Consider the following 25,786-nt stretch of genomic DNA (forward strand, 5'->3'; position numbering starts at 1 on the left):
CTAAATCCATAGCTACCAAGGTTCATCTACACTGTACTAAATCCATAGCTACCATTGTTTTATTATAAGACACTAAATATATAGTTTCCATGGTTTTTAGAGTACACTGGTGAACACATCGTTCACAACACCTACAAGTTGCGAGACTGCTAGTGTTCCACTAGACTATCTAGAATAGTCCGTGGTTGTCATCCCTACTCTGATGAATGACGGTGGCCATCGTTTGGGTAAAGGTTTCACTCATTTTTCACCTGCCACCCTCGTCTCATGATCTATATCATCTTTCGTCTCATCCTCAAACTAATCTTTCCTCACACACCAATTATTTCATCTACCTATGTTCTACCCAACATATTTGTAGATATAAATTACATATATAGTTTACATCATTTAAAAACCTGTATAAAACATTCATTCAACATCCATCCCAATTAAACAAATAATATATAAACACATAACACGTATTTCATAGCAAATACTTTATATCTATGTGTTAGAAGAAAGTAACTACACACTCACTTGGTTAGACGATGCTCGGACAACACTACGACTCTTCAAATAGAAGTTCTTCTATGAAACCGAGATATCTTCACACACCGGGCTTCTCGTGGGCAGAGCTTCGGCTTGAAACTCTTTTCTTCACGGTTCTTCGGAGTGTCGGGACTTGCTTCGGGCGTCGGGGGTACTTTAAGAGGGCTAGATAGGGTATCGGGAGTCAGTGGCGAAGCGTGAACAATTAACTAGGGGGGGGGGGGGGCGAAAGTATTATAAATTGAAATTAACGTTCTTAAAAAAATTGTTTTCAACAAATAAACACCAAAAACACCTAGAAAAAGAATTACAACTCAGTCCGACGACCTTTAATGTCTTTAAATTCATAAATTACAGACTTTGAATCAATGTTTTCGGCAATTTCTCTTTCTATGTAAATCACCAAGTTGTTTGCGAGAAAATCATCCGACATCTTATTGCAAAAACGGTTCTTGAATATTTTCATTGTTGAAAATCCTCTCTCTGTTGTTGCGGTAGAAACTGGAAGTGTCAAGATTAGCCGAACCACTCTATCAAGCAAATAGTATGTCTCACGTTTCTGAGTTTCCACAAGACGCTTGCATAGGTCAACAATAGTTGATACACCACTTAGTCTGGGATTCTTTGTGATATCAATATTAAAAATCTCCAATTGATATCGTAATTGAATCCTCTCTTGCTCCGTAAAATCTTCAGGATAATACTTCTCAACAAGAAGACAAATTTGATCAACGTTAATCACTTTAGAAACTAAATTAGAACTAAGTCTTAACAACTCCATTGACCGATCATTGAATCTACTATTCAACTCATGTAACTGTTTGTCCAATGTGGTTGTAAACAGATCCACTCGATAAAAATGTTCAAAAGTAACATGATTGTCTGTTTTTCGAGGCCGGTATCGAGTAAAAGTATATGGAGCATTCATATCTGGCATATTTATTTGATGTTTTTCACAAAAAAACTTTACTTGTGCAAGTAAGGACTCCCATCCTTTGTTTCTAAAATAGTTTAGACCCTCCTTTGTTGCTGAAACTAACTCCATGACATTAAGAATATCTTGGGATTTCTTTTGTAGACCTTGAGAAAGTATTTCAGTTTTTCCCATTACTTCCTTTATCAGGTGAAGAATAAACACAAACTCAAATGATTTCAGATAACAGTAAGCTGCATCAGCATCTCCACGTTGAGAATAAGTAGTAGATACGTCATCAATTATTCCTTGGAGAACAACACGAGTACAAGCAAACATGTTAAGCAAACTACATACGGAACGAAAATGAGAACCCCAACGTGTATCACCAGCCCTTCTTAATGTCCCAACTTGATTCAATCCTTTACCTGATTCGATTTCACTTAGTTCCAATAACTATTCAATCTCAGTTGCCTTTGCTTTTTGTAACTCATCATGACGCTTACTGGAAGCACAAACTACGTTAATTGTAAAAATTAAGTTTGTGAAAAACTGGTGAACCGGAATAATTTCCCTTGAAGCAGCCACCAAGGCTAGTTGCAATCTGTGAGCAAAGCAGTGAACATAATATGCATAAGGACAATCCTCAAGAACAAGTGTTTGTAATCCGTTCCATTCCCCTCTCATATTACTAGCACCATCATAACCTTGGTCACGAATTTTACTAACATCAAATTGATAGTGTAAAAGTTGTCTCCACATATTTGTTTTCAAGGTTAATGGTAAGGTATCCCTAACATGAACCAAATTCAAGAACCTTTCCCGTATGATTCCTTCCACATCAACAAATCTCAAAACTATCGTCGTTTGCTCTTTTTTAGACTCATCTCGTGACTCATTAACCATGACACAGAAGTATGAATCCCCCACTTCACTATGAATATGCTTTCGAACTTTATTTGCAGTAATACTAAGAATTTCTTTTTGAATGTCCGCAGAAGTATACTTTGAATTATAAGGAGCTTTCTCTAATATAACGTTTGCAACTTCATCATTATATGATGCTAGAAGTTTTAGAAGTTGGAGAAAATTACCAAGATTTTTGGAATCAAGAGTTTCATCATGTCCTCGTAAAGCACAAGCTTGGAAGGACAACCATCGAACTGTGTCAATTGACACTTTTAAGCGTAAATGGTTCTTCAATATTTGTGCTTCATTTTGCTTCACTATGATATTTTCAATGTGAGCTGCTTGGTTCATCAAGTTTTCAACAAATGCAACAACATTTCTATGTTGTGAGCAACCAATATGTTTCAAGAATGCACAATTTTTCCCATCATTAACTTTTTTCTGATTGTCAAATCCTTTAACAGTAAATGCATCGTAACCATGACACACACTTGGTTTATCATTAAATATATAACAAATAAAACAATAAGAAGCATGTGTTGTTGAAGAATTATTCTAGCCAATCAGGGAAAATGTTGAACCAAGAATATTTGAATCTACGAGGATGTTTTGTTGAACATTTAGCTTGATACTCCTTAAGATGTATTTGGAAAGGTCCTAAATTCAGATAAGCTCGTCTCACTTGTTCTCTTAAATTAACTGGATAATCCCACATGTGCTTTCGTTTAGCGAGATCTCTTTCTAGATTCTTCAAATCAACTTCATTAGGATTTTCCTTTTCTTGTGGTTGTGGCTCATTCTCTTGTTGTTTATCATTTTCTTGCGGTTGTGGCCCATTCTCTTGTTGATTTTCCGTTTCTTGCGGTTGTGGCTCACTTGTTGAAACTTTGTGATGTTTACTCTCTTCACTTTCATGATTAGTTTCTTTATCATCCGCCTTTCTTTTGTAAAAATAGTCTAAGGTTTTCATCTTTCCCATGATTATATCTATAAAAATCAAAATCAAAATTAGAATAATAACTAATAACTCATTTAACAATTAGCAGTGTGTGAAAACTGAAAAGTAAAACCAAATCAAATTGACAAATTGACAACCAAATCAATTTTATAAAAATAGTCTATGGTTTTCATTCATCTTTGTTTTTAGTTTTGTTTGAAGCATAACAAAATCAATTTTTTTTCTATTCCTACAGCTTACAATAAATAGACTAGAAGGCTAACCAAATCATAATTGAATACTGTTAAGTGATAAACCAAATTCACAAATTGACAGGAGAAATTCTAACCCCTAATTTGGAGTTTGGACAGGACCGAGAGAAAAGAGGAGTCAGGAGAACTGGAGAAACTCAAAAACAGCAGCAACAGTGTAGCACAACATTCAATTAGAACAAAGAACAAGTGAACTATAAAAGAAAGAAGAAGATCGCCATAACTGATTTTTGGTGTTGGTGCGATGGGCGATGGCAAGACTGACACCGACTGGCCAACAGCGAGCAACGACAGCAGGCAGCAGTGAATCAGCGATAGCAGCGACAACAGTGAACACTGGCGAGTGGCGACTCAATGAAATTGAGGAAGAACAAGAATCGAACGTGATTTCTGAATATTTCTTGGAGAATTTGGACTTGTCACTTGAGGCTTGGAGAGTTGGAGTCTGATTCAGGAGGGACCAAAGCCCAAGTTTGAAGATAACAGCCCTGGAATTAAATTTTTGTAAGTGTATTTTCTATTTCTAGCCCAAAAATCAGGGGGGGGGGGCACTGCCCCTCCTGGCCCTATAAATACTTCGCCACTGTCGGGAGTGAGAGGATGAAGGAATTAGCAACCATGGCCGGCTGCCCTTCAGTTTCTATTTATAGGGCCATTTTTCTGGATTCACGTCGTGGATCTCAAATATTCACGTCGTGAGTTCAGTAGTCATCAGGTGCGTCATCGTAACTTGCGTCTGTTAGGCTCCAGAAGTCATAAATACTGAGCTCACATCGTGAACACTGTGCTCACGTCATGAACTCTGACACAGTGTCGGGGTTCGCACCCCGAACTTCAGAAATTCATATCTTTCGCATACGAGCTCCGTTTTTGACGTTCTTTATATCCATGCGTAGGCAAGATTATGCTCTACAACTCTCGTTTAGACTCCGTTGGTTGTTTTTGACTTTAATTTTTATTATATTATTTTTAGTAGGCCGGGACAGGGAAACTCCGTTAGGAATTCACAACTCCTTCATTTGACGTCCATTTTCGTCTGTCTTTTTACGGTTGGACTACTATCGACGAGATATTCGATTCTTATTTAGATTGTTTCGGTTAGAAACCATTCGATCTCATATTTGAACTTTGGGTTGCATACCGCTAAGCTGAAACTTAGAAAAATCATAACTTCCTCATACAAAGTCAGATTTGGACGTTCTTTTTATGAACGCTCTCGGTTTAACATATTCTATGAATTTCATTTAGATCGCTAAGGCAAAATATCGCTCTAACGTAAATTCACTATTTACGTCGCGTTGTGTCGTGCCGATTCTGTTGCGAAACTTCGACAGGTCATAACGTCTTCGTAATAACTCAGATTTCGTCGTTCTTTATATGTACGAAATCCTTGTAACATATACTACAACTTAGTTAGGATTACTCTTTCTAAATAATCTTCCATCAAAAAGTCATTTTTGATGCTTATCGTCTCTAAATTGACTAGCCCGAATCTACGGGCGTTACACATGGTGCATATCCTCCTTCCTCGTCATTTTTCCTTCACTGTCTGCGTTGTCAGATCTAAAACCATATCTTCGAAAAAAACGAGATTCATGTTGTATCTCCTCCTTCCTCATCATTAGATTCATAGAATCCCAAAATCACCCCAAGAAACGAGAGACAACTAGCTAGATCTGCAACCCATCATCGATCTCCCCCTTTCTCCATCTCCACCAGAAGTCGTCAATCGGAAAGGAGCATTCGGGAAGCGACTAGTCGCTTCTGGCAAAACTTCTAGAAGGCCGACCACTACATAGAGAGATCTGAAACGTCGATAGCCACACCATTCATGATTAATTCCGTAACCATTATAAAATTCGCAAATGTCTAGACTTGCCATTATAAAATTCGCTATAAGTTTTAACTAAAGTGACAATACTATTATAATGGATAGAAATATGTTCAATCAGCTTTGATCACAAAAAAATCACATAAACCTAATTCCTTAGCCACTCCATCTTTTTAGTGGGTGCAACTAATACAACAAACTTAAATCCTATTGTTAAGTTTGTGATACAAATTTGTTTTTTAGATGTTCAAGAAATAACACCTACTCTAAGCAAAAAATATCAAACCACTTGTAGAAGGATGATCTTCTAAGTTAGATATCTAACTTGCATATGAATATCTTAATATGAAATGACATTCTAGATAACATAAACCATAATCCATGAACACTTTCAATTCTAAACACATAAGAGAGAGAGGGAGAGAGAGAGAGAGAGAGAGTGAGTTCTTCTATATGTCCAAAATATTGTTGATTATTAGTATAAATAACAATTACACATAAATGGAGGTTTTTAGAAATTTTAGAAAGTTATATGTTCAAAACTGAAATTGATGTGTTGTCAAAATTTGTCTAAATTCGACCTCGACCGCCGACCGAGCAACATGATCCCCACTAGGCTGCAACACAATCTCTTTGACTCCAGCCATTTTGGTCGTACCGAGAACAAAGTTATCTTACACAAATGTGCACACCATATCTCCCCAACTTGTATAAAATCAAAGTTTGAATTCCATTGATAACCTTTTAAATAACATTTTTTATGTCACAAGTGAGACTTGAACATTCGATCTAGGCACACACCATACCGTTAGACTAAAAAAAAATTAACAACAAATCTAATCTATTTCTAACAATTTTCATAAAAAATTGTTTTTATTTAAGGTTAAATTAATGAACTCTTTCGACACTACTTATTAACATAATATAAATATAAAGATTTACTATCATTTATTTAGGAAGACACTTTTATTTCTCGGCAGTCGTCACCGAGTGAAAAGAAAATGATGTTGGAGTTGGAGGAAGCTTGATTGAATTCAACAGTCCTTCACACGGTTTGGACGGTTGGACCCGTACGTTCATGAGCAGCCGCAACGCAGAGACTGAAAAGCAACTTCTGGTCGTGTTTAATTTTGGACTCTGCCTCCTCCAATAATCGAGAAAAACGTGCATTACATTTTATTTAAAATGGTATTAATTCATTACTTATTACCCATGCTTAATAGTTAAATAACTAAATTTAAAAAATGTGTACACAACACAACCCTACATCTATTTGACGACAAATATAAAAAAAAAAAAAAATCAAATATAAAACGATAACACAACTTAATAAAGTATAATCCTTGAGAGTTTAGAAACGTCATCGGTAACTACTTGTAATTTATTCAATTATTATAAACCGAATCATATTTAGTATTTCTCCAATTTCACACACAAAATTCACGTTCCACTTTTTCACACCATATAGAAAAAATGGACTTATCAAAAGCAGATCTAATGGAGTAAGGAAATTGGGTAGAAACAGAGACCCATTGGATTTTTATATATACAAACACTACATATATATATATATATATATATATATATATATATATATATATATATATATATATATATATATATATATATATATATGTATGGATCCAGATTCATATAAGATGTCAACTGGAAGCAAAGGAGAGCCATAGAGTAGGAGAGAGGTGATTGAAAACCCACACGGACAAAGATCTGATATATTCAGAAGACGTGGGCGTTTTATCTCCTCAAGAACACCTTCATTACCTTCAATTCCACACACACACACACAGACACAGTTCCTCTCTTCACACTTTCTCTCTCTAGAAAGACAAACCCATTACTGAAAAGCTTCTGGTTTTTCGATTTCATCATCTGGGTATCTCCAATGGCTACCTGGGTGTTATCAGAATGTGGTTTAAGACCACTTCCCAGACTTTATTCTAATCCCAGAACACGAATCTCAAGTTCCCCCATTCCGAATTCAATCAGAATAGCTCCGACGTCGTCAAAGATTTTCCGGCCAAACTCATCGGTTTCAAGAGATAGGAGGTGGGCACTGAAAGTGAGTGCGCCGGTGGATGTCCAATTTGTAGAAGAAGACGAAAAGATTAACGTCGGAGAAAGTGAGTTCAACCCCGGAGCACCACCACCCTTTACATTGGCTGACATCAGAGCCGCCATCCCAAAACATTGCTGGGTGAAGAATCCATGGAAGTCGATGAGTTATGTGTTAAGAGATGTGGTGGTGGTTTTTGGGTTGGCGGCGGCGGCGGCTTATTTTAACAATATGGTGGTTTGGCCTCTGTATTGGGTTGCTCAAGGAACAATGTTCTGGGCTCTTTTTGTTCTTGGCCATGATTGGTATGATAGCTAATTCTTTAATTTCTTTTTTATCATCTTTTTGTGTAACAAATGATTGTTTTTAGCTTTTAATTCTGTATTTATGATTCTGTTTTTTGGTTGAACAGTGGCCATGGAAGCTTTTCTAATAATGCAAAACTCAATAGTGTAGTTGGTCATCTTCTTCATTCTTCAATTCTTGTACCTTACCATGGATGGTATATTATATTCCTACTCCTTTTTCATTTTTGTAATATTGAATTTAACTTCAACAAATAATTCCTTATTCATGTCTACTCATATTCACTTTTTATTAGATTATTATTATTATTTTTAATTGTTATGATTGTTTTTTATAGGAGAATTAGCCATAGAACTCATCATCAAAACCATGGACATGTTGAGAATGATGAATCTTGGCATCCAGTGAGTTTAGTAATATAGATTTTCATTTTTTATTATATCTATAACACAATCTAATTTCTTGAAATTTGTGCTTTTTTTTAAAAAAAAAGTTATCTGAGAAGATTTATAGAAGTTTAGATACGGCAACTCGCATGTTGAGATTCACTTTGCCTTTCCCTATGCTTGCATACCCTTTCTATCTGGTGAGCCTTATCAAGTTTACCATATAATAATATTTAATAGAAATCTGATAATTGATACTTTTAAAATTTAACCATTTGATTTATTTTGTTTTTATGTTTATTTTAACTTATGTTTGGGGTTTCAAATTATATCATATCAGTGGGGTCGAAGTCCAGGAAAGAAAGGGTCTCATTTTCACCCAGAGAGCGATTTATTTCTGCCTAATGAGAAGAAAGATGTGATCACATCAACCGTTTGTTGGACAGCCATGGCTGCCCTTCTTGTGGGTTTGTCCTTTGTAATTGGCCCACTTCAAGTACTTAAACTCTATGGCATCCCCTATTTGGTTAGTTTCTCTTTTCTCTTTTATGTAATGGACTTAATCTAAACTCTCAAACTGTATATAGCATTGTTTATTGGACTACATACACGCAATTGGGCAAAATGGTTATTTACTCACTTTCAAACAATTCATTTAATCCAAAGAAAAAAAAAACGTCTTGTGTATATAGCACTTGTTCCAAATTTCAGCTGTTTGTTTTGTTTTGGGCTGAATGAACTGTCTGAATCTAAATCCAAAATGCAAATGAATGATGTGTCGGTATCTAAATCTACATCCAGACATAGTAAATGACCATTTTACTATTATGAATATTTTAACTAAATTTGTGATTTAAATTCAGGGATTTGTGATGTGGCTCGATTTAGTAACCTACTTGCATCACCATGGTCATGAAGACAAGCTCCCATGGTACCGTGGCAAGGTTTGAACTTTAAACTAAACCCTAAATTTCAATCTCTTTATATCTTAATTATTGTAACAAACTAGAATAAATTTCTTATATTATATTGTTTTCAATTTGAAACACAACAGGAATGGAGTTACCTAAGAGGAGGGCTAACAACACTTGATCGTGACTATGGATGGATCAATAACATCCATCATGACATAGGAACCCATGTCATACACCATCTTTTCCCTCAAATCCCACATTATAACTTAATAGAGGCAGTAAGTACTCTTTCTTTATAAAATTTATTATATTATTAATTAGTAAATATATTAACAGAAATTGAATTGTGATAATGTAGACCGAAGCTGCAAAACCAGTGCTTGGGGAATATTACAGGGAGCCAAAGAAATCATGGCCAATTCCATTCCATTTGCTTGGAGTTGTTGCAAATAGTATGAAAAAAGATCATTATGTGAGTGACGAAGGGGATGTTGTATACTATCAAACTGACCCCACGCTTTGAACAAATCTCTTTTGTATAATTACATTCATATCCCCCATAAATTTATTATGTTAATATTTTGTAACACATGTAAGCTAAAAGTACGTTTTCTTTTATAGAGGAAAAAGGAATATTGTTGTCCACATACATCTCTATCTTAAAGGACCATTATTGTCTATCTTTGGATACAAATGAATCTATACATGATAAGTGGACCACTTAAAACCATGTTTGTTTTTTTTCGTAATATTTGAGTAAAAGGACATGATAATAAAAGGCGTGGGGTCATTTGTTATACCAAACTTTAATTAATAAAATACAACACCACCCAAGTAATTGAGAAATATCAATTAATAGAAAGGTTTCATTGTTGCTTTCCATTGATTTGACATGAAATCAAAAAAGAGTTACAGACAACGAGCACATTTTCATGTTTTTTTTTTCTTGATGGATTATGATTAATATTGAACAGAATTTACAGATGTCATGAAAGATGATATGCGTGATTTATCTTTCTGAATGCCATCTGATGCACATATACCACTACTCACATCAACTCCATCTGGTTTTAAGATTGAAAGAGCTGAAATTACATTTTCTGGTTTGATCCCTCCCGCCAATAGCCACCCGTTTTTGCTCATTATTGGTGGTAGCTTGAACTTTGACCAGTCAAATCCTTTACCACTGCCAATGTACACCCACACCCAACCACTTGTTACTAAATTTAATGTTGCAGATATATTTGATAATAACACAAAACAATACCTTCCTCCTTTTGCACTATCCACCAGAATCCAATCTACCAAACAACAATCTCCATCTGATATATGATTGAGAAGTTTACCATCTTCATTTGCATGAAGAACATAAACAATTTGTTTTTCCTTTGATAGAACAGAAAATGCATCCCGTGATCCATCTCCATGAAGCTGTAAAATACAGGTTTAGCATGTTATCAAATGAATAAAAATCCGAATTTTATATATACATATTTTATATTTGATAATCTACCTGCACAAATTCAAGATCCGCATCATCAGAAGCTTTTAAAATAGAGTTGGAGTCATCATCAACAAATACTCCAACAGGCTTTGCCCCATATTCACGTGCAACTTTTGAGATTTCTTTTGCAGTTGATATTGAAACTGAACGTTTTGAATTAGGCCAAAGGATCATTCCAATAAAGTCAGCTCCAGCTTCTGCTGCTAGAGCTGCATCTTTAGCTGATGTGATTCCACACATTTTAACCAATGGTCTCTTATTTTCATCCCTCTTCTTGTCAACAACAGGGGAGATTTCAATCGATTGATGTATTGAACAACTTATTGGTTTCTTTTTCAAAAACCTTGCGTGTAATGTATGTGATATTGTCTTCCTCAAACCTGTATTTGCAAAAAAGATGAAATAGTAGAAATTGATATGAGTTTAGAACTTCCAATTCATATTCCTTTTTGTGACTACGAGAGTATAAAATTAAAACGTACCAGGGTATTGCCATTTGTGCAAAAGAAGGCCTCTAGTCTGATATTGGCATCCTACGTTGCATCATATAGGGCATACGTGAGTGTCAGAGTCAAAGGAAATTCAACGGGAATGAAATACAACAAGGGTTTTCGAGAGAAAAGTGATGTAAAAGCAAAACAATTTCCTCAGGGGTATTTGATCGAGCAGTTGAACTACAATGGAAGAAGCAGATGCACCTGTGATCATCTTATTGTTTGGATCCCAAATGCAGATCAAAGAACGTGAAATTACGCAGTGAAACTGAAAGGATGAAGATCGACAAAAGATTAATTGCAAAGTTTCTGATAAAAACATGATAAAAACAGGCATTTGTAATCCTTAAAAACATGATAAAAACAGGGGACAAGGGCAAATATGTCCACTCATCCCTCCCAGGCATTTGTAACCCTTATAGACCCTCTAAGGCATTTGATCAAACAGCTTGCCTGCAATGCCAACCGTCCCAACTCAAATAAAAAACCCTCATTATGGGCCTTAACAACACAAATTCAAACATCTAATTAAAGATACAGAACACTATACACATCAGATATCACATATGAACAACAAACACATTTGATATCATATATGACCAGCAAATCAGAAGTAGCAAACAAGTAGCTGTGGCTATCGAAGGCAGAGAAAAAAAGGAAGAAATCGACCAGCATTAATTGATAACGATGAATTTGGTATAACTTTATATCAAGAAGAAAGAAAGCCGGAAAAAAGGAAGAAGAATGGAACCTGAGGTGGGTCGCGACGGTGTAGCTGTGGCTGGCTATCGAAGGTCTCCGGCCGGTGGCTTCAAAGGGGTGGAGATGACATACGGCGTTGAGCAGCGGAAGGAAGAGAATTAGCAGGAGGCTGTGGAGCTGGACGCCGGCAGAGGTGCTGGGCGGGGCAGGGGCTGAGGGAGTGGAACCTTCTGGTTCTTCTTAGATTCACGTCTTCACAATCGACTTCGACGGATTAATTAAACTGGCAAAGTAAGAGCCGATTCCCAAATTGATTAAACCTTGGGCTCACGGAAATTGGGCTAACGGGCTATTTAAATGATTAAACTATTTAAGCTTTTTCTAATATGGAGTATTTGTGACGTGTCAACGATAAATTTAAAATGTATTATATTTAATTAACAAAAAATACAGTCAACAAAATGTAGCTAATCATAAGTCATAACGAACGAATGTGAATCAAGTATTCAAGTGATTGTCATTAACCATTTTGATTCAAAGAATAGAAGTGAGTTGGTTTTATGTTTTAGGTGTACCACGCTTTTTATGCTTTGTGTAGTGCTAAATTAACTTATATGGCCTTGATCCATTACCTTATTTTTATATCATAGTATCATACTAGTATAATATTTGATACGAAAAATGATTTATCTCATTACATTACTTTTAGACAAAAAAAAAAAATCCAAACATATTTCTTTTGCAAATTTATATAGATTTTCGAAAAGGTTTCTTGATTAGATTTTAACAAAATTATCTTACATCAATTTTTATACATAACATAAAGCTACAAGTAACAATTATATATATATATATATATATATATATATATATATATATATATATATATATATATATATATATATATATATGCGCTTAGGCCTTATGTTATTTTATTGTGTGCCAGAATGCACAAATTTGGACCAACGGATGGAATTCATCAATGAACATGATTTGAGAGTGTATGATATTACAATGGGATAACATGTACCATATAATCACACAAATTTTAGCAAAAATGTATTTTGGACAATTAACTACAATTATAAAAGGAAATTTTTGGATATTTATGGATAATTAATTCTCATAATTTTAAAAATATGATTTTTTTAAATTAGTTCAATTTTAATTCTAACATAATTTGTAAAAATAACCGATTTATTCTGTCATAATATTTTTTTTAGTTAGAATGATGTTCTTTCAGAATTTTATTCTATTAGAATATTATTAAATAATAACAAAGTTTTGAAATCCGAGGTTGAAAAATAACTACATTCTAACATATTCTGTCAGAATAACATAATGTCAATCATAAACTACTAAATACATTCTGAAAAGAATACACAAAATAGATTCTTTAACTAATAATATACCAAAAATTAATTGTGATTCTTTGAATAATAACAACATTCTGAAAGAATAACAAGTGTAATTCTTTAAAAATAACAACATTCTTAAACATTGAGTGTGATCATTCTTTAATTCATTCTTAAAACATTTCCCATCAGTTCTTCAAACCATTCTTCAAGCCATTTCTATCACAAATTATGTTAAAATGCAACAGTAAATTCTGTTAGAATACATTATCAACATATAAATATTAAAATTTTATCAAAATAAAACAGTAAAATTCTAGCAGAATTTATTATCAACATATAAATAATTAACCAAAACCGTAATCGGAAGACATGAATAAAAAAAATTAACATATTTTTATCCTCTCAAGTTATTAACAATCAAATGAATAAAAAAATTAACAGATTTGATACTTCCATGGTCCTGCAAAACAATTTATAATACAATTGAAACAAAGTTGATTCAAGAGTTTTGTTAAACACCTTACTTACAACAAAAACCTTTATGAAGAAACCATTTATATTTGCCAAAAAAAATAGTTGAACTTATATAAAAAGATTGGATAGAAAATCCAGAAACCTGATTTAAGCATTTTATCGAGTAGTTGGTATGCAACATGAAACTTTCTTTAAATGCTCAATAATGACAGCTTATCCCTTGGCCAATCTTGAAACCTGTGAAAAACATGAAAAACAAAAATCTTGTCTCTTATGATTTTTAACAAACAGTTGGTAGGCACTAAATAAATAATTAGTTGCTCAATGTCTTTTTCAAATTCAAGCACAGGGGAGCTCAAACCTTCTATCACTCCATCCTCCTTAATTGGATTGCGAATGACATGATTAACCATTGGAGAACCAGCGATATCAGCCATAACCACTTTAGAAGAAATCTTCGATCCCATCACAGCACCCTCAGAACCACTCGACAATCCCAAGCCCTTATTCTCAATAGAAATCGCATCACATCCAACATCCAAAAGGGAATCCACCAAATTCACTCCAGACCTAGGGCCTTCAGATTTACTCACATCACTTGATCCTTTTATCACAGGAGATTTCACTTCTGATTCAAACTTATTGACAAGAAGAGTGACTGATTTAGCTTTCAGAGGATCAGATGGTAACTTAGAAGCCTGACCAGAATCGATTTTCAGCTTGTTTCTCGGGTTCGCATTTTTTCCCTTTCTTTTCATAATAACATCAGGTTCCAAATCAGGAGGAACCCCTCCATGAGAACAACACCAACAGTATCCACAGAATAAGGAAGAAGAGACGAACAGATTAAGACTAGCCATGAGCTAATCCGTCATCGGAGGAACAAACGGCGCCGAAAAAACGAAGGTGAAAATCGTCTGATGCCTTCTCGATCTGATGAAGATGGAGGAAGAAAAATCGGGTCTCTCATGTGCCTACCGATCGAAACAAGAAAAGAGCAGGGATTAGGGTTAGTGAGATGAACAACGATTTAAAAAGGATATGTGATACTCATTTAATGATTTTCCAAATATACAACATTTATTTTTGGTTTATAAAGGTAAAATGACTAAGTTACCCTTTATTATTTAATTAATGATTTCTTTTTTCCTAAATTCTAATTGGAGCATTTAGGCATACAATATTTGCTAAAAACATTTGAACCTCTATATATATATATATATATATATATATATATATATATATATATATATATATATATATATATATATATAACCAAAAAATAATTAATACGTAACATAATATTACAAGTAATAAATCTGAGATCTTATAAAAATTAGGCATCATATTTTTATTTTTTATGGTATTCAAATCTTGCATTCAAGGTGACGGTAATTATATTTTGGGGAAATGACAAAAATCTTTTATGAAGTTTTTAAGGTTTATATATATATATATATATATATATATATATATATATATATATATATATATATATATATATATATATATATATATATAGGTTCAGGTTCATAAATAGAAAAATCTAAAAATTCTTTTTTTAAATATTATTTTCGGAACTTGAATTAACTAAAAAAAATAAAAAAAAATCCCGTTTTTTTTTTTTGAAAAATACGTGAAATATTCTAAATAGAATATTACACTGACATATTCTAAAAAATAATTTTAAAATGCAAAATAAATGGAAAAATCTAAAAATTCTTTTTTTAAATATTATTTTCGGAACTTGAATTAACTAAAAAATTTTTTAAAAAAAATAAAAAAAATTCTATTTTTCTTAAAAATACATGAAATATTCTAAATAGAATATTACACTGTACATATTCTAAAAATAATTTTAAAATGAAAAATAAATGGAAAAATCAAAAAAATTCTTTTTTAAATATTATTTTCGGAACTTGAATTAACTAAAAAAATAAAAATAAATAAATAAAATAAAAAAATAAGTCTCACGGTCTCACAAAATTAGGTCGTCTCACATGAACCTAACCCTATATATATATATATATATATATATATATATATATATATATATATATATATATATATATATATATATATATATATATATATGAACTAAAAATATAGCACAAACTCGTGCGCAACTGTTAACACGCTGTCGCGCACATATTAAACAAATAAATTTATCACTGCTGGTTGCACTAAAAATATAACACAAAGAAGCATGGTCAAATTCTTAGGGACACAACCTAATGGTTAATGCCTTTTTGCATCAAGCACAATCTAGTCAAGACAAAAATTATTAGGAAGGGGGATTTCGATTAAAGTAAAAACTGAAAATGCAGTGATATTAAATTAAATGAAAATCAATATAAAAAACAATTTTCAGTTCTGCTGCGACTTTCCTAATCATGTAATTGTTCCAGATCTGATTATTTGAGATGCGTTCTATCTAAGCTGGTACTAAGAAAAACTAACAAATTCTAGTAATTTCTCTTTTACCTAAATTAGTTAATCAAAACAAGCTCTTTGAATTAACCCTAAATTTTTACTGTTCAATTAAACAAGTTCTTAATTAAATCGGAAAAAATTGCATTAGGTTCTATGTAAAATTCCCAACAATATCTAATACTTCTCACAGGTTCGGAAGCGTAAAGATATGATTTTTAAAGTTTATAATAAAGTCAAATCCCAAACACGGAACCAATTTATTACTTGGTACTTATTACCAGTTGACAAGAACAATTAAATAGTATATAATTGATTAACTTGAATGTTAAAACCCTAGCTAGGTGATCAGACTAAGAAGAATCAAACTCAAACATTCATTAAGAACAAAGCTGAAGAATCTAGATAGAAACACAAATAAAAAACCAGATCTAACGATTAGTCACATGAAAAGTACTCGTCTTTGCAGAACTGAAAACTAAGGTTTTAGCTAGACATGGCTAAAATATGATAAAAACAAATGAAAAGAAGCATAAAAAAACTAATCTTACTAATCTACTTGATGGAGATGATCCACAATCTTCAGATCTTTATAAATCGTTGAAATCGGAGAAGAAACTACCCTATAAGATGCAAAAAATGGCATCTAACAGCAACCTGTCTATTTAGTCCCCTGGACTTGTTTTACTCGGTTTGAGTGTCACATCCACAATATTTGACATTAATTAATATCCCAAATTAACTTGTAATATCCATTTATTTTAGGGATCAGTTTCTTATTAATCCTATTAAAATTTGCCTCCACCATAACAAGACCAATGTCAACAAACTAAATCAACATTCTTCTTCCTCACATAGACAACCACTTATTCCTCCTCCCTCTATGCCATCGATCATCTTCCTTCTAGTCAGCGTCATCAATTCTACCTCCTCCTCACCATTTCTTCCTCCGCCTAATACCAGTGACACCTACCTCTAGTACCGCCTTCCACCAATTCCATCCACCTACAACGCCCCTTCAATAGTTTCAACTCTGAAAGTCGATGTTCATGTTGATTTGAATTTGCTGATAATTCTGAATCATGATTCCTGAACCACTACAAGTAAGTAATTTCCATCTCATAAACATAATTTTTTTCATTTTATGTGCTTCTTCATCTTGGTTCCAATCATCAACCAACAGGAAAATCGTTAACTTTATGGTTCAGAAGTCTTCACTGACTTTCTATAATCTATTTTCTTAAAACTTAGAACATTGAAATAATTTTTCTAAACCTTCAATTTCTGAAAGATGCAACTGTTTGCAATTTCTTTCAGATTCTTGGGTGCCCATTTTAACATTACCTCAAGAACTTGCGAAAAGGATGCGGTTGTTTTTTATTCAATTTCATGAATACTGAAGTTTCTAAATTGAGTGAGAAGCAAAAAAGAATCTATGATGATTCTAAGCCTCACTTCATAATCTCTCTCTCTTAATTTTTTAGGTGTTTGTTTTAAAATTCTTGCTTGTGGCTCATTTTTCTAATATAATTGTTCATTTTGCTTTATATGGCATTAATAAATGAGGTGACAGTCAGCAAAGGACACGGTCAACAAGCTTATGCAACACTAATAAATGAAGTGGCAAAAATATGACCAACTTACCACTTCAAAAATGATGTAATCAAACTGTAACATCCCAATTTTTCAGAAAATTTTTAAACTTTTAATTCCGTAAACCTCATCCATAGGAAGTACAAAAATCCCAATACATATCCATATTATTTTTTAAATTCAAAGTACAAGGAGCTAAATGTGAAAACACTAGAGAATGCATGCCACATCATCAAGTCGGGCCCTAGCCCTTAACAATAGAAGTACCTGAAACATTCAATAACATTGTAAGCACAAGCTTAGTGAGTTTCCCAATTACATGGGCTTCCTCCATGGTCTTCAATGGAATGTCATGGCTCCCCCCATGGTCTTATACCTTCATGCCATGGGCTCCCCCATGGTCTTGCCAAGTGTCATGGGCTCCCCCATGGTCTTTACATAAATCTATTCATAAATCAAATAGCAAACCATTACACATTCCAAATCCAAACATCTTAATATCAATTAATGTGTTAGCCTTGGCGCCTTAGACCCATGAGGGTGGTGAGAAGAATCGCCTCAATATTGCACGAAAGCTGACTAGATAGGGATTACAATATCCGCTCTACACAACCCTAAAACAGAAACAATTTCCTTAATTGCAACTCAAAATGCCCCAAAACCCATAAAGGTCAAACTTGGTCAAAAACCAAGGTCAAAGGTCAAATTTAACTTCTTGAGTTGACACGACTCGTCGAGTTGTCTCTTCAACTCGTCGAGTTTCCCTATTGTTTAATCAGATCGCGAAAAATCCCATCAACTCGTCGAGTTCACCAATGAACTCGCCGAGTTGGCTTGTAATCCAACCTCTTAATGCATTAAGTTGTTTTCAATAGATCCAAGGGCCCCAAACCTCATATCTCTTCCAAAATGATGTCAAAAAGGGTAAAGTTTCCAGCTTTACCCTCAAGAACCATCCAAAAGGCGTCAAACTCAAACTATAGGTTCTTTAAAGAGGGTCTTGACCCATTAAGACCTAAAACTCCCACAACAACGTCCCAAAACACAAATCTGATGTCCCAAGGTTGGGAAATCACGTAAAGTTTCCAACTTTTATGTCCATGCATGATATAACACACTCTAAGGCTCATTAATGACTTTATAATGATCTTATTGCATAAATGGGACATAGGGACCAATAAAGTTTGCAACTTTAAGCCAAGAGAGATCATGAAGGTGTCAGATCTAATTTATCAGCCCCTGGAATCCTCATCTTCTTGGAAAACTCAACCAAAAACCCCAAAATCAAGCTTAAACTTCAAGTAAAGAGATCTAGATGAATACATGACAAGGTGACGACTTTATACCTCAAAAATGTTGCCTTTGAAGAAGAGTTTCTGGATCTAAGGTCCTTCCTCCAAGCTAGATGTTTCCCATTTCCAAGTTCCTTTCAAGAATCACCAAAAACAACGCTCTAAGCTCACCACACACAAGCTTGCAAGATGAAACACAAATCTAGGGTTTTCTAGACAGGGAGCATGGTAAGGAGGCCATCCAAAAGGGTTTAAGTCATTTAAATAGGATGCAACACCCTAAAATTAGGGTTTCATCATTAGTCGTCAACTCGTCGATTTTGATCCTTAAAACCCGCAGACACAAAAGTATCTACATGACGAGTTGGAGCTCCCCAAATCGTCGAGTTCCCACAAAAACCCCAAAGTTGAGAAATGAAATAATACATGGACCAAGCGTTACAAATCTCCCTCACCTGAACTAGACTTCTCCTCGAAGTCTGTTGATGCAAAAAGGTCTGAATAATGCTTCCTTATCTCATCCTGCGACTCCCAGGTCCATTCAGAGCCTCTTCGGTGCTGCCATTGCACCTTTACTAACTTCACTTCCTTGTTCCGAAGGGCTTTCGTTTCTCTGTCCAAAATCGCAATGGCCTTTTCCAAATAATTCAGACTCTCATCAATCTGAATATCATCTAGCGATACAACCATCGACTCGTCATCCACACACTTCCGTAACTGCGAAACGTGAAATGTATTGTGGATTTGCTCGAGCTCCTTGGGCAAGTCCAACTGATATGCAACCTTGCCCACTTGGGCGATAATCCGAAACGGGCCAATATACCTAGGGCCCAACTGGCCCCGCCTCCAGAACCAGATAACACCCTTCCAGGATGACACCTTCAGGAGTACCGTGTCCCCGACCTAGAACTCCAGGTCTGATTGTGCCTATCTGCATATATCTTCTACGTGCTCTACACTGTCTAAAGGTGCTTTTTGGTAAACATCATCTATCACATTCCCTTAATTAACATCATGTGCCATCACATAATGGTAATTATAAATTTTTTTATTCCTTGTATCTGATACGTCATAAATTTCAACCAAAATTTTCATTTAAAACCAAATTAAACATTTAAGCACATTCCTGAAAAACATATTATATTATCCTTTCTTTACGAAACATAGTTAATTTATAAAAACCAACGAAAGTCAATAACAATAAATCTTTTATGCGAATGTACAGTCACGTCGCACTCTTCCCTCGAACAACCTTAAAAACATTTAACTTAACAACATAAGCATAAAGCTTAATAAGTTTCCCAATATACCACATATCTCACCATACATGCAATTCATACAAGTAAGACAATCGGCTTTATAGTTGATCCGTCATCATCTCTATCAAGCATACATATCAACATTACATATACAATCATTGGCATGCTGCCATCCTACCCTTACCGGCTCCCAACCATCATACATCCACCAGTTCTCAACCGTCCCATAACCATACAAAAGCTACTTGTTAAAACGCTATCACATACGTCTTAAACAAATAAATTATCACTGTTTGGTTGCACTAATGGGTAGCGTAGGGAAGTAGGGTCGAATCCTCAGGGACACATCTTAAAAGCCAATGTCTCTTTGCATAAGACACATACTAGTCAATAAACAGTAAATAAAAAGAAATTGGATGTTTTGTTGTGAATTACAACTAAAAATAGATGTGAAAATAAACAAAATGAAATTTAGTAATAAAAAATGTTTCAGTTCTGCTACGACTTTCCTATTTATGCAATCAACACATACATGGTTATTTAAGATACATTATATCTAAGCTGGTACTAAAAACTAGTAACAAGCTCTAGTAAGTTCTTTTTACCTAGTTAATTAACTAAAAAAACTCTTTAGTTAATCCTAACTTTTTACTAATCTAATTAAACAAGCTCTTAATCAAGTTAGAAAATCAGCACTATGATCTGTGTGAAATTTCCAACAATATTCAATACTTCTCATAAGCTCGAAAATGTAAAAATATGAAATTCCAGTTTATAACATAGTCAAATCCCAACACGGAATTGATATGTTACTTATTACTTATTATCAGTTTACCAAAACAATTACAGATTTTAACAACTGATTAACTAGATTGATTTAATCCTAAATTTGGTGATCAATCTAAAAAAAATCAAAATCAGACATTCTATAAATAATTAGATAGAATCAGATAATAAAAGCCAGGTTTAGTGATTAATTACATAAAAGTACTAATCTTTGCAGAATTGATGTAACACCCGTAGATCCGGGTTAGTCAATATAGAGACGATAAGCATCAAAAATGAATTTTTGATGGAAGATTATTTAGAAGGATTAATCTTAACTAAGTTATAGTATATGTTACAAGGATTCCGTACATATAAAGAACGCCGAAATCCGAGTTATAACGAAGAAGTTATTACCTGTCGAAGTTTCGCGAAAGAACCGACACGACACAACGCGACGTAAATAGTGAATTTACGTTAGAGCTATATTTGGCGTTATAAATCTAAATGAAAGTCGTAGAATACGTTAAACCGCGAGTAATAAGAACGTCTAAATCTGACTTCGTATGAGGAAGTTATGATTTTTCGAAGTTTCGGCTTAGCAGTGTACAGCCCGAAGTTCGAATATGAGATCGAGTGATATTTATCCGAAACAATCTAAATGAGAATTGAATATCTCATCGATAGTAGTGCAACGACGGAAAGACAGACGAAAACGGACGTCAGACGAAGGAGTTATGAGTTTATAACGGAGTTTTCCTGTCCCGGTCTACTAAAAATAATATAATCAAAATAAACTCAAAATTAGCTGATGGAGTCTAAATGAAAGTTGTAGATCTTGTTCTTACCTACGCGTTGATTTAAAGAACGTCGAAAACGGAGTTCGTATCCGAAAGTTATGAATTTCTGAAGTTCGGGGCGCGAAACCCCAAAACTGTCAAAGACCACGACGTGGAAACAGTGCCCATGACGTGGCATGGCTTCTGACGCCTTCTGGAGCCTGACAGAGCAAGTGGATGATGACGCATGCAATGACGACCAAGCCCACGATATGGAAAAAGTGCCCACGACGTGGAAAATGAGAAAACAAACCTATAAATAGATTTTAAGGGGCAACCGTTTGTGGTTGCCAAATCTCTTCTCTCTCACCCATATTACCTCGATTTACGTGCAAGGAAGTACCCCCGAAGCCCCGGTATCAACCCCGAGACCCGAAGCAAGTCCCGAAGCCTGAAGATCCCGAGAAGAAAAGAGTTTCCGAGTCGAAGCTCTGCCCGCAAGAAGCCCGGTGGCGAAGTGATCTCGGTTTCACCGAAGAATACTACTCTTAGAGCTATAGTGTTGTCCGAGCATCGTCTAACCAAGTGAGTGTATAGTCCCTTTCATAAACACGATTTTAATACAAGTATCGATTGAATATATTACATCTATGTTATGTGTGAGTGTATAGTTACTTTATTCTAACACATAAGTATTAAGTATTTGCTATGAAATACGTGTTATGTGTTTATATATTGTTGTTTATTTGAGATAAGCGTGGAATGAATGTTTTATATAGGTTTTAAATGAGTTAAACTGTATATGTATGTTATATCTACAAATATGTTGGGTAGAACGTGGGTAGACGAATTAGTTGGTGTGTGATGACGAATGAGTTTGAGGATGAGACGAAAGACGAACCTTGGTAGCTATGGATTTAGTACCGTATAGACGAATGTTGGTAGCTATGGATTTAGTACTGTATAGATGAACCTTAGTAGCCATGGATTTAGTACCGTATAGACGAACATTGGTAGCTATGGATTTAGTACTATTAGATAGACAATGGTAGCTATGGATTTAGTACTGTTAGATAAATGTTGGTAGCTATGGACTTAGTACCTACACTGGTAGCTATGGATTTAGTACCCGATGAATGAGCCAGAGCAGCTATGGAATTAGTGCTTTACGAAAGAACCTTGGCAGCTATTGTCTTAGTGCCAAATAAAGAATCCTGGTAGCTATTGTCTTAGTGCCTAATAAATAATCCTGGCAACTATTGTCTTAGTGCCTAATACGGAGTGAACGAATAAATGACTCTTAGGGTAGACCCTTAAGAGTAATGAAGATAATGGGGATGGATAATTGGAATGATCGTTTGATGATTGAACATATATATATATATATATATATATATATATATATATATATATATGTATATATATATATATGTATATATATATATATATATATATATATATATATAAAAGATTGTGGGTTGAAAACCCTATATGCTCACCAGGCTCCCAAGCCTGACCCATTCAGTTTTCTTTGTATTACAGGTTGTGGCACAAGAGCATAAGTTGGATGACGTAACGAGAGATAAGGATTATAGGCCCGTAGTTATAATTATGTAACATCCCGAAATATGGCCCAAAATTTTCGTTTTAATAATAATTAAAATCATATACTGAACGTCATATCATAAAACCATATGTCAAATATCTCAAACCATAATAAAATGTCATGATATAACTGTATCAAATCAAAGTAAGTATCAAAACAAACTCCCAGGACAAAAACTGAAGTTGTGGTGTGTGCGATGCCATCATCCTGAGCTCTTCCCTTTACTTGCGGAACTACCTGAAACCAAAACTAAAACTGTAAGCACGAAGCTTAGTGAGCTCCCCCAAACTACCACACACCATGCAATACATATAAATTACATATTGGGCCTTGCCCACTGCATCAGACCGAAGTCCGGAGACTGCATCAGACCAAAATCCGAAACTAACTGGGACCCTGTCCCGTGCATCGGACCGAAGTCCGGAACTAGCTGCATTGGACCGGAGTCCGGAACTGACTGCATCGGACCGGAGTCCGGAACTAACTGCATCGGACCAAAGTCCGTAACTGACTTATCATAGTATAGCATAAACTCATATCAACTAGCATGACACATATCATCTAGCATAAACACATATACTGCATACTGCATCAGGCCGTAGCCCGGAACACATAACTCATAAATCCTGTTTGAGCCACGAAGGCATCAAACACACTATCTACTGTATCGGACCGAAGTCCGGAAACTACTGCTAGCTAATCGGGCCGACATTGTGGCTGTAGACCCGTTCCTACTGGAAGGAAACTCACCTCGTAGTCTAGCTGCTGAATGAACTGCTCCGGAATCTGTCTGTTGCGGCTCCGGTTTCACCCCGGCTACAATTCCCATAAGTACACTCAATCAAATACTGATAATCATAATGAGGGTAAAATGACTATTTTACCCCAGGTCAAAGTCAACCTATTGGTCAAAGTCAACATACAGTTGACCTGACTCGTCGAGTTGGGTCACCAACTCGTCGAGTCCTTACTCTCACTTTCTTGCTTCTGCTCGCTACTACTCGTCGAGTTTGGCATAGACTCGACGAGTTCCTCTTCGATACTAACACTCAATCAATCTGCATCCGACTCACCGAGTTGTATGAACAACTCGTCGAGTCTATTCTTGAGGCATGAAGATTGCCTTGGACTCGCCGAGTCAGGGCATTGACTCACCGAGTCCTTCCATGAATGAGTCCGATCTCCGACTCACTGAGTCCACCTATAAATCACTGGTTCCACTCGGCATGACACATAAAAGGGAAAGAAATTGGGGACTCGCGACTCGACTCGCCGAGTCTGAAGAACAACTCGTCGAGTCGGTTGCATGCAACACTACTCCGATGATTCTGCTCAAATCTAGTGCATACAACTTATAGATTTGGGTTCATAAAGGTTAGTTACCACGTAAAGTTTCCAACTTTACATGTACATATGCATGAAAAGGGATTTAAAGGCTAAAAAGACACTTAAAGGAGTAGATCTAGGGCTTCCAAGCAAAATGGCTCCATAAAGGTGTTAGATCCACTACTTTGGGACTGAAACATGGCTAGAACCGAAGGCCAATCACCCCAATACGATTTCTCTACCATAAATAAGCTAAGAAATGGATAAAATGGTCTAAATGTGATTCAACAAAGGAGAATCAATCATAGAAACAGAGGAAATCCGATTATTACCTCAATAACTCTGCAATAGATGCAAGGTCTTGGATCTCCTTCTACTCCCTTGGATCTAGCTTCCTTCTTCTCTTCAAAACTTCAAGATTCACATAAGAAATGCGCAAAATGCTCAAGGAAAGGTTAGGGTTTGCTAAATGATGCTATGAGGGTGAATGGGGCGAGGTTGGGGCTGATAACATGGCTTAAATAGGGTGCAAAACCCGGGGATTTAGGGTTTCATTCAGACTGATGGACTCGCCGAGTCCAGGATATGGACTCGTCGAGTCGCCAACTTAAACGTGCTCAAAATCCCACCTCTACTCGACGAGTCGGGCCTCTGACTCGTCGAGTCCCTCTTGAAACTTGAAGAAATAATAATATTAAACAACATACCAGAATCGGGGCGTTACAAATTAACTGTGTAAGGTCTATGTTGTTCTGTTTATGCCTTTGGTTTGTATTGAACATGACATCTCGAGATTTTGTTATATAATGAAAATACATTTCTTAAAAGAAATGTTTTGATAAATTCTTATCATGTTTTGTTTTGGGGACAAATGCCGCAACTGTTTTCTGTAAAAGATTACTCTGATTTTAAAAACAAAGCATAAACAAATCGGTCTTTTCTGGCTGTGAAAATGGGGATGTCACAATTGAAAACTAGTGTTTTAGCCGGACATAAAATCAGATATAGAACAATAAAAAAAGAAATCAAATGACTAAATCTTAATAAACTAAATGAAAGAGTTGATCCACAGTCGTCAAATATTAAAAATTGATGGAAACGAAGAAGAATCACCCAAAAAATCGTCTATGT

At 35.0% G+C, this 25,786-nt stretch overlaps 4 protein-coding genes across 4 annotated transcripts; 1 reads left to right on the plus strand and 3 right to left on the minus strand.

Moving 5' to 3' along the window:
* Positions 1 to 838: 838 nt before the first annotated feature.
* LOC145066670 (uncharacterized) lies at positions 839 to 1,783 on the minus strand. Its single transcript, XM_079013954.1, has one exon. The coding sequence runs from the start codon at positions 1,781 to 1,783 to the stop codon at positions 839 to 841; it is 945 nt and encodes a 314-aa protein (XP_078870080.1).
* Positions 1,784 to 1,900: 117 nt separating this feature from the next.
* LOC145066671 (uncharacterized) lies at positions 1,901 to 3,332 on the minus strand. The gene is made up of 2 exons (XM_079013955.1): positions 2,935 to 3,332; positions 1,901 to 2,843 (listed from the first exon to the last, which is right to left on the minus strand). The coding sequence occupies exons 1-2, from the start codon at positions 3,330 to 3,332 to the stop codon at positions 1,901 to 1,903; spliced, it is 1,341 nt and encodes a 446-aa protein (XP_078870081.1).
* A 3,706-nt stretch (positions 3,333 to 7,038) lies between these two features.
* Positions 7,039 to 9,718, plus strand: LOC145065801 (omega-3 fatty acid desaturase, chloroplastic-like). The gene is made up of 8 exons (XM_079012887.1): positions 7,039 to 7,772; positions 7,880 to 7,969; positions 8,111 to 8,177; positions 8,267 to 8,359; positions 8,500 to 8,685; positions 9,023 to 9,103; positions 9,214 to 9,351; positions 9,432 to 9,718. Exons 1-8 carry the CDS (start codon positions 7,297 to 7,299, stop codon positions 9,594 to 9,596), a joined length of 1,296 nt encoding a protein of 431 aa, XP_078869013.1. The 5' UTR covers positions 7,039 to 7,296; the 3' UTR covers positions 9,597 to 9,718.
* A 190-nt stretch (positions 9,719 to 9,908) lies between these two features.
* Positions 9,909 to 12,057, minus strand: LOC145065802 (N-(5'-phosphoribosyl)anthranilate isomerase 1, chloroplastic-like). The gene is made up of 6 exons (XM_079012888.1): positions 11,823 to 12,057; positions 11,276 to 11,339; positions 11,060 to 11,110; positions 10,587 to 10,957; positions 10,341 to 10,504; positions 9,909 to 10,259 (listed from the first exon to the last, which is right to left on the minus strand). Exons 2-6 carry the CDS (start codon positions 11,283 to 11,285, stop codon positions 10,034 to 10,036), a joined length of 822 nt encoding a protein of 273 aa, XP_078869014.1. The 5' UTR covers positions 11,286 to 11,339; positions 11,823 to 12,057; the 3' UTR covers positions 9,909 to 10,033.
* Positions 12,058 to 25,786: the final 13,729 nt, after the last annotated feature.

The sequence above is a fragment of the Lactuca serriola genome, chromosome 8 (genome assembly GCF_051521515.1).
Source record: "Lactuca serriola cultivar US96UC23 chromosome 8, Lser_US96UC23_V15, whole genome shotgun sequence".
NCBI classification, from domain to species: domain Eukaryota; kingdom Viridiplantae; phylum Streptophyta; class Magnoliopsida; order Asterales; family Asteraceae; genus Lactuca; species Lactuca serriola.

What these genes read in the sequence shown, in the direction of transcription:
- LOC145066670 (XM_079013954.1), bottom strand. Translation starts at nt 1,783, where the DNA reads ATGTTTGCTTGTACTCGTGTTGTTCTCCAAGGAATAATTGATGACGTA.
- LOC145066671 (XM_079013955.1), bottom strand. Translation starts at nt 3,332, where the DNA reads ATGGGAAAGATGAAAACCTTAGACTATTTTTACAAAAGAAAGGCGGAT. An exon ending in CGTAGATTCAAATATTCTTG is followed by an intron (nt 2,844 to 2,934) that starts GTTCAACATTTT and finishes TGATAAACCAAG; the next exon opens with TGTGTGTCATGGTTACGATG.
- LOC145065801 (XM_079012887.1), top strand. Translation starts at nt 7,297, where the DNA reads ATGGCTACCTGGGTGTTATCAGAATGTGGTTTAAGACCACTTCCCAGA. An exon ending in TTGCATACCCTTTCTATCTG is followed by an intron (nt 8,360 to 8,499) that starts GTGAGCCTTATC and finishes ATATCATATCAG; the next exon opens with TGGGGTCGAAGTCCAGGAAA. An exon ending in ATTATAACTTAATAGAGGCA is followed by an intron (nt 9,352 to 9,431) that starts GTAAGTACTCTT and finishes GTGATAATGTAG; the next exon opens with ACCGAAGCTGCAAAACCAGT.
- LOC145065802 (XM_079012888.1), bottom strand. An exon ending in GCACAAATGGCAATACCCTG is followed by an intron (nt 10,958 to 11,059) that starts GTACGTTTTAAT and finishes TTGCAAATACAG; the next exon opens with GTTTGAGGAAGACAATATCA. An exon ending in CGGATCTTGAATTTGTGCAG is followed by an intron (nt 10,505 to 10,586) that starts GTAGATTATCAA and finishes TGTATTTTACAG; the next exon opens with CTTCATGGAGATGGATCACG.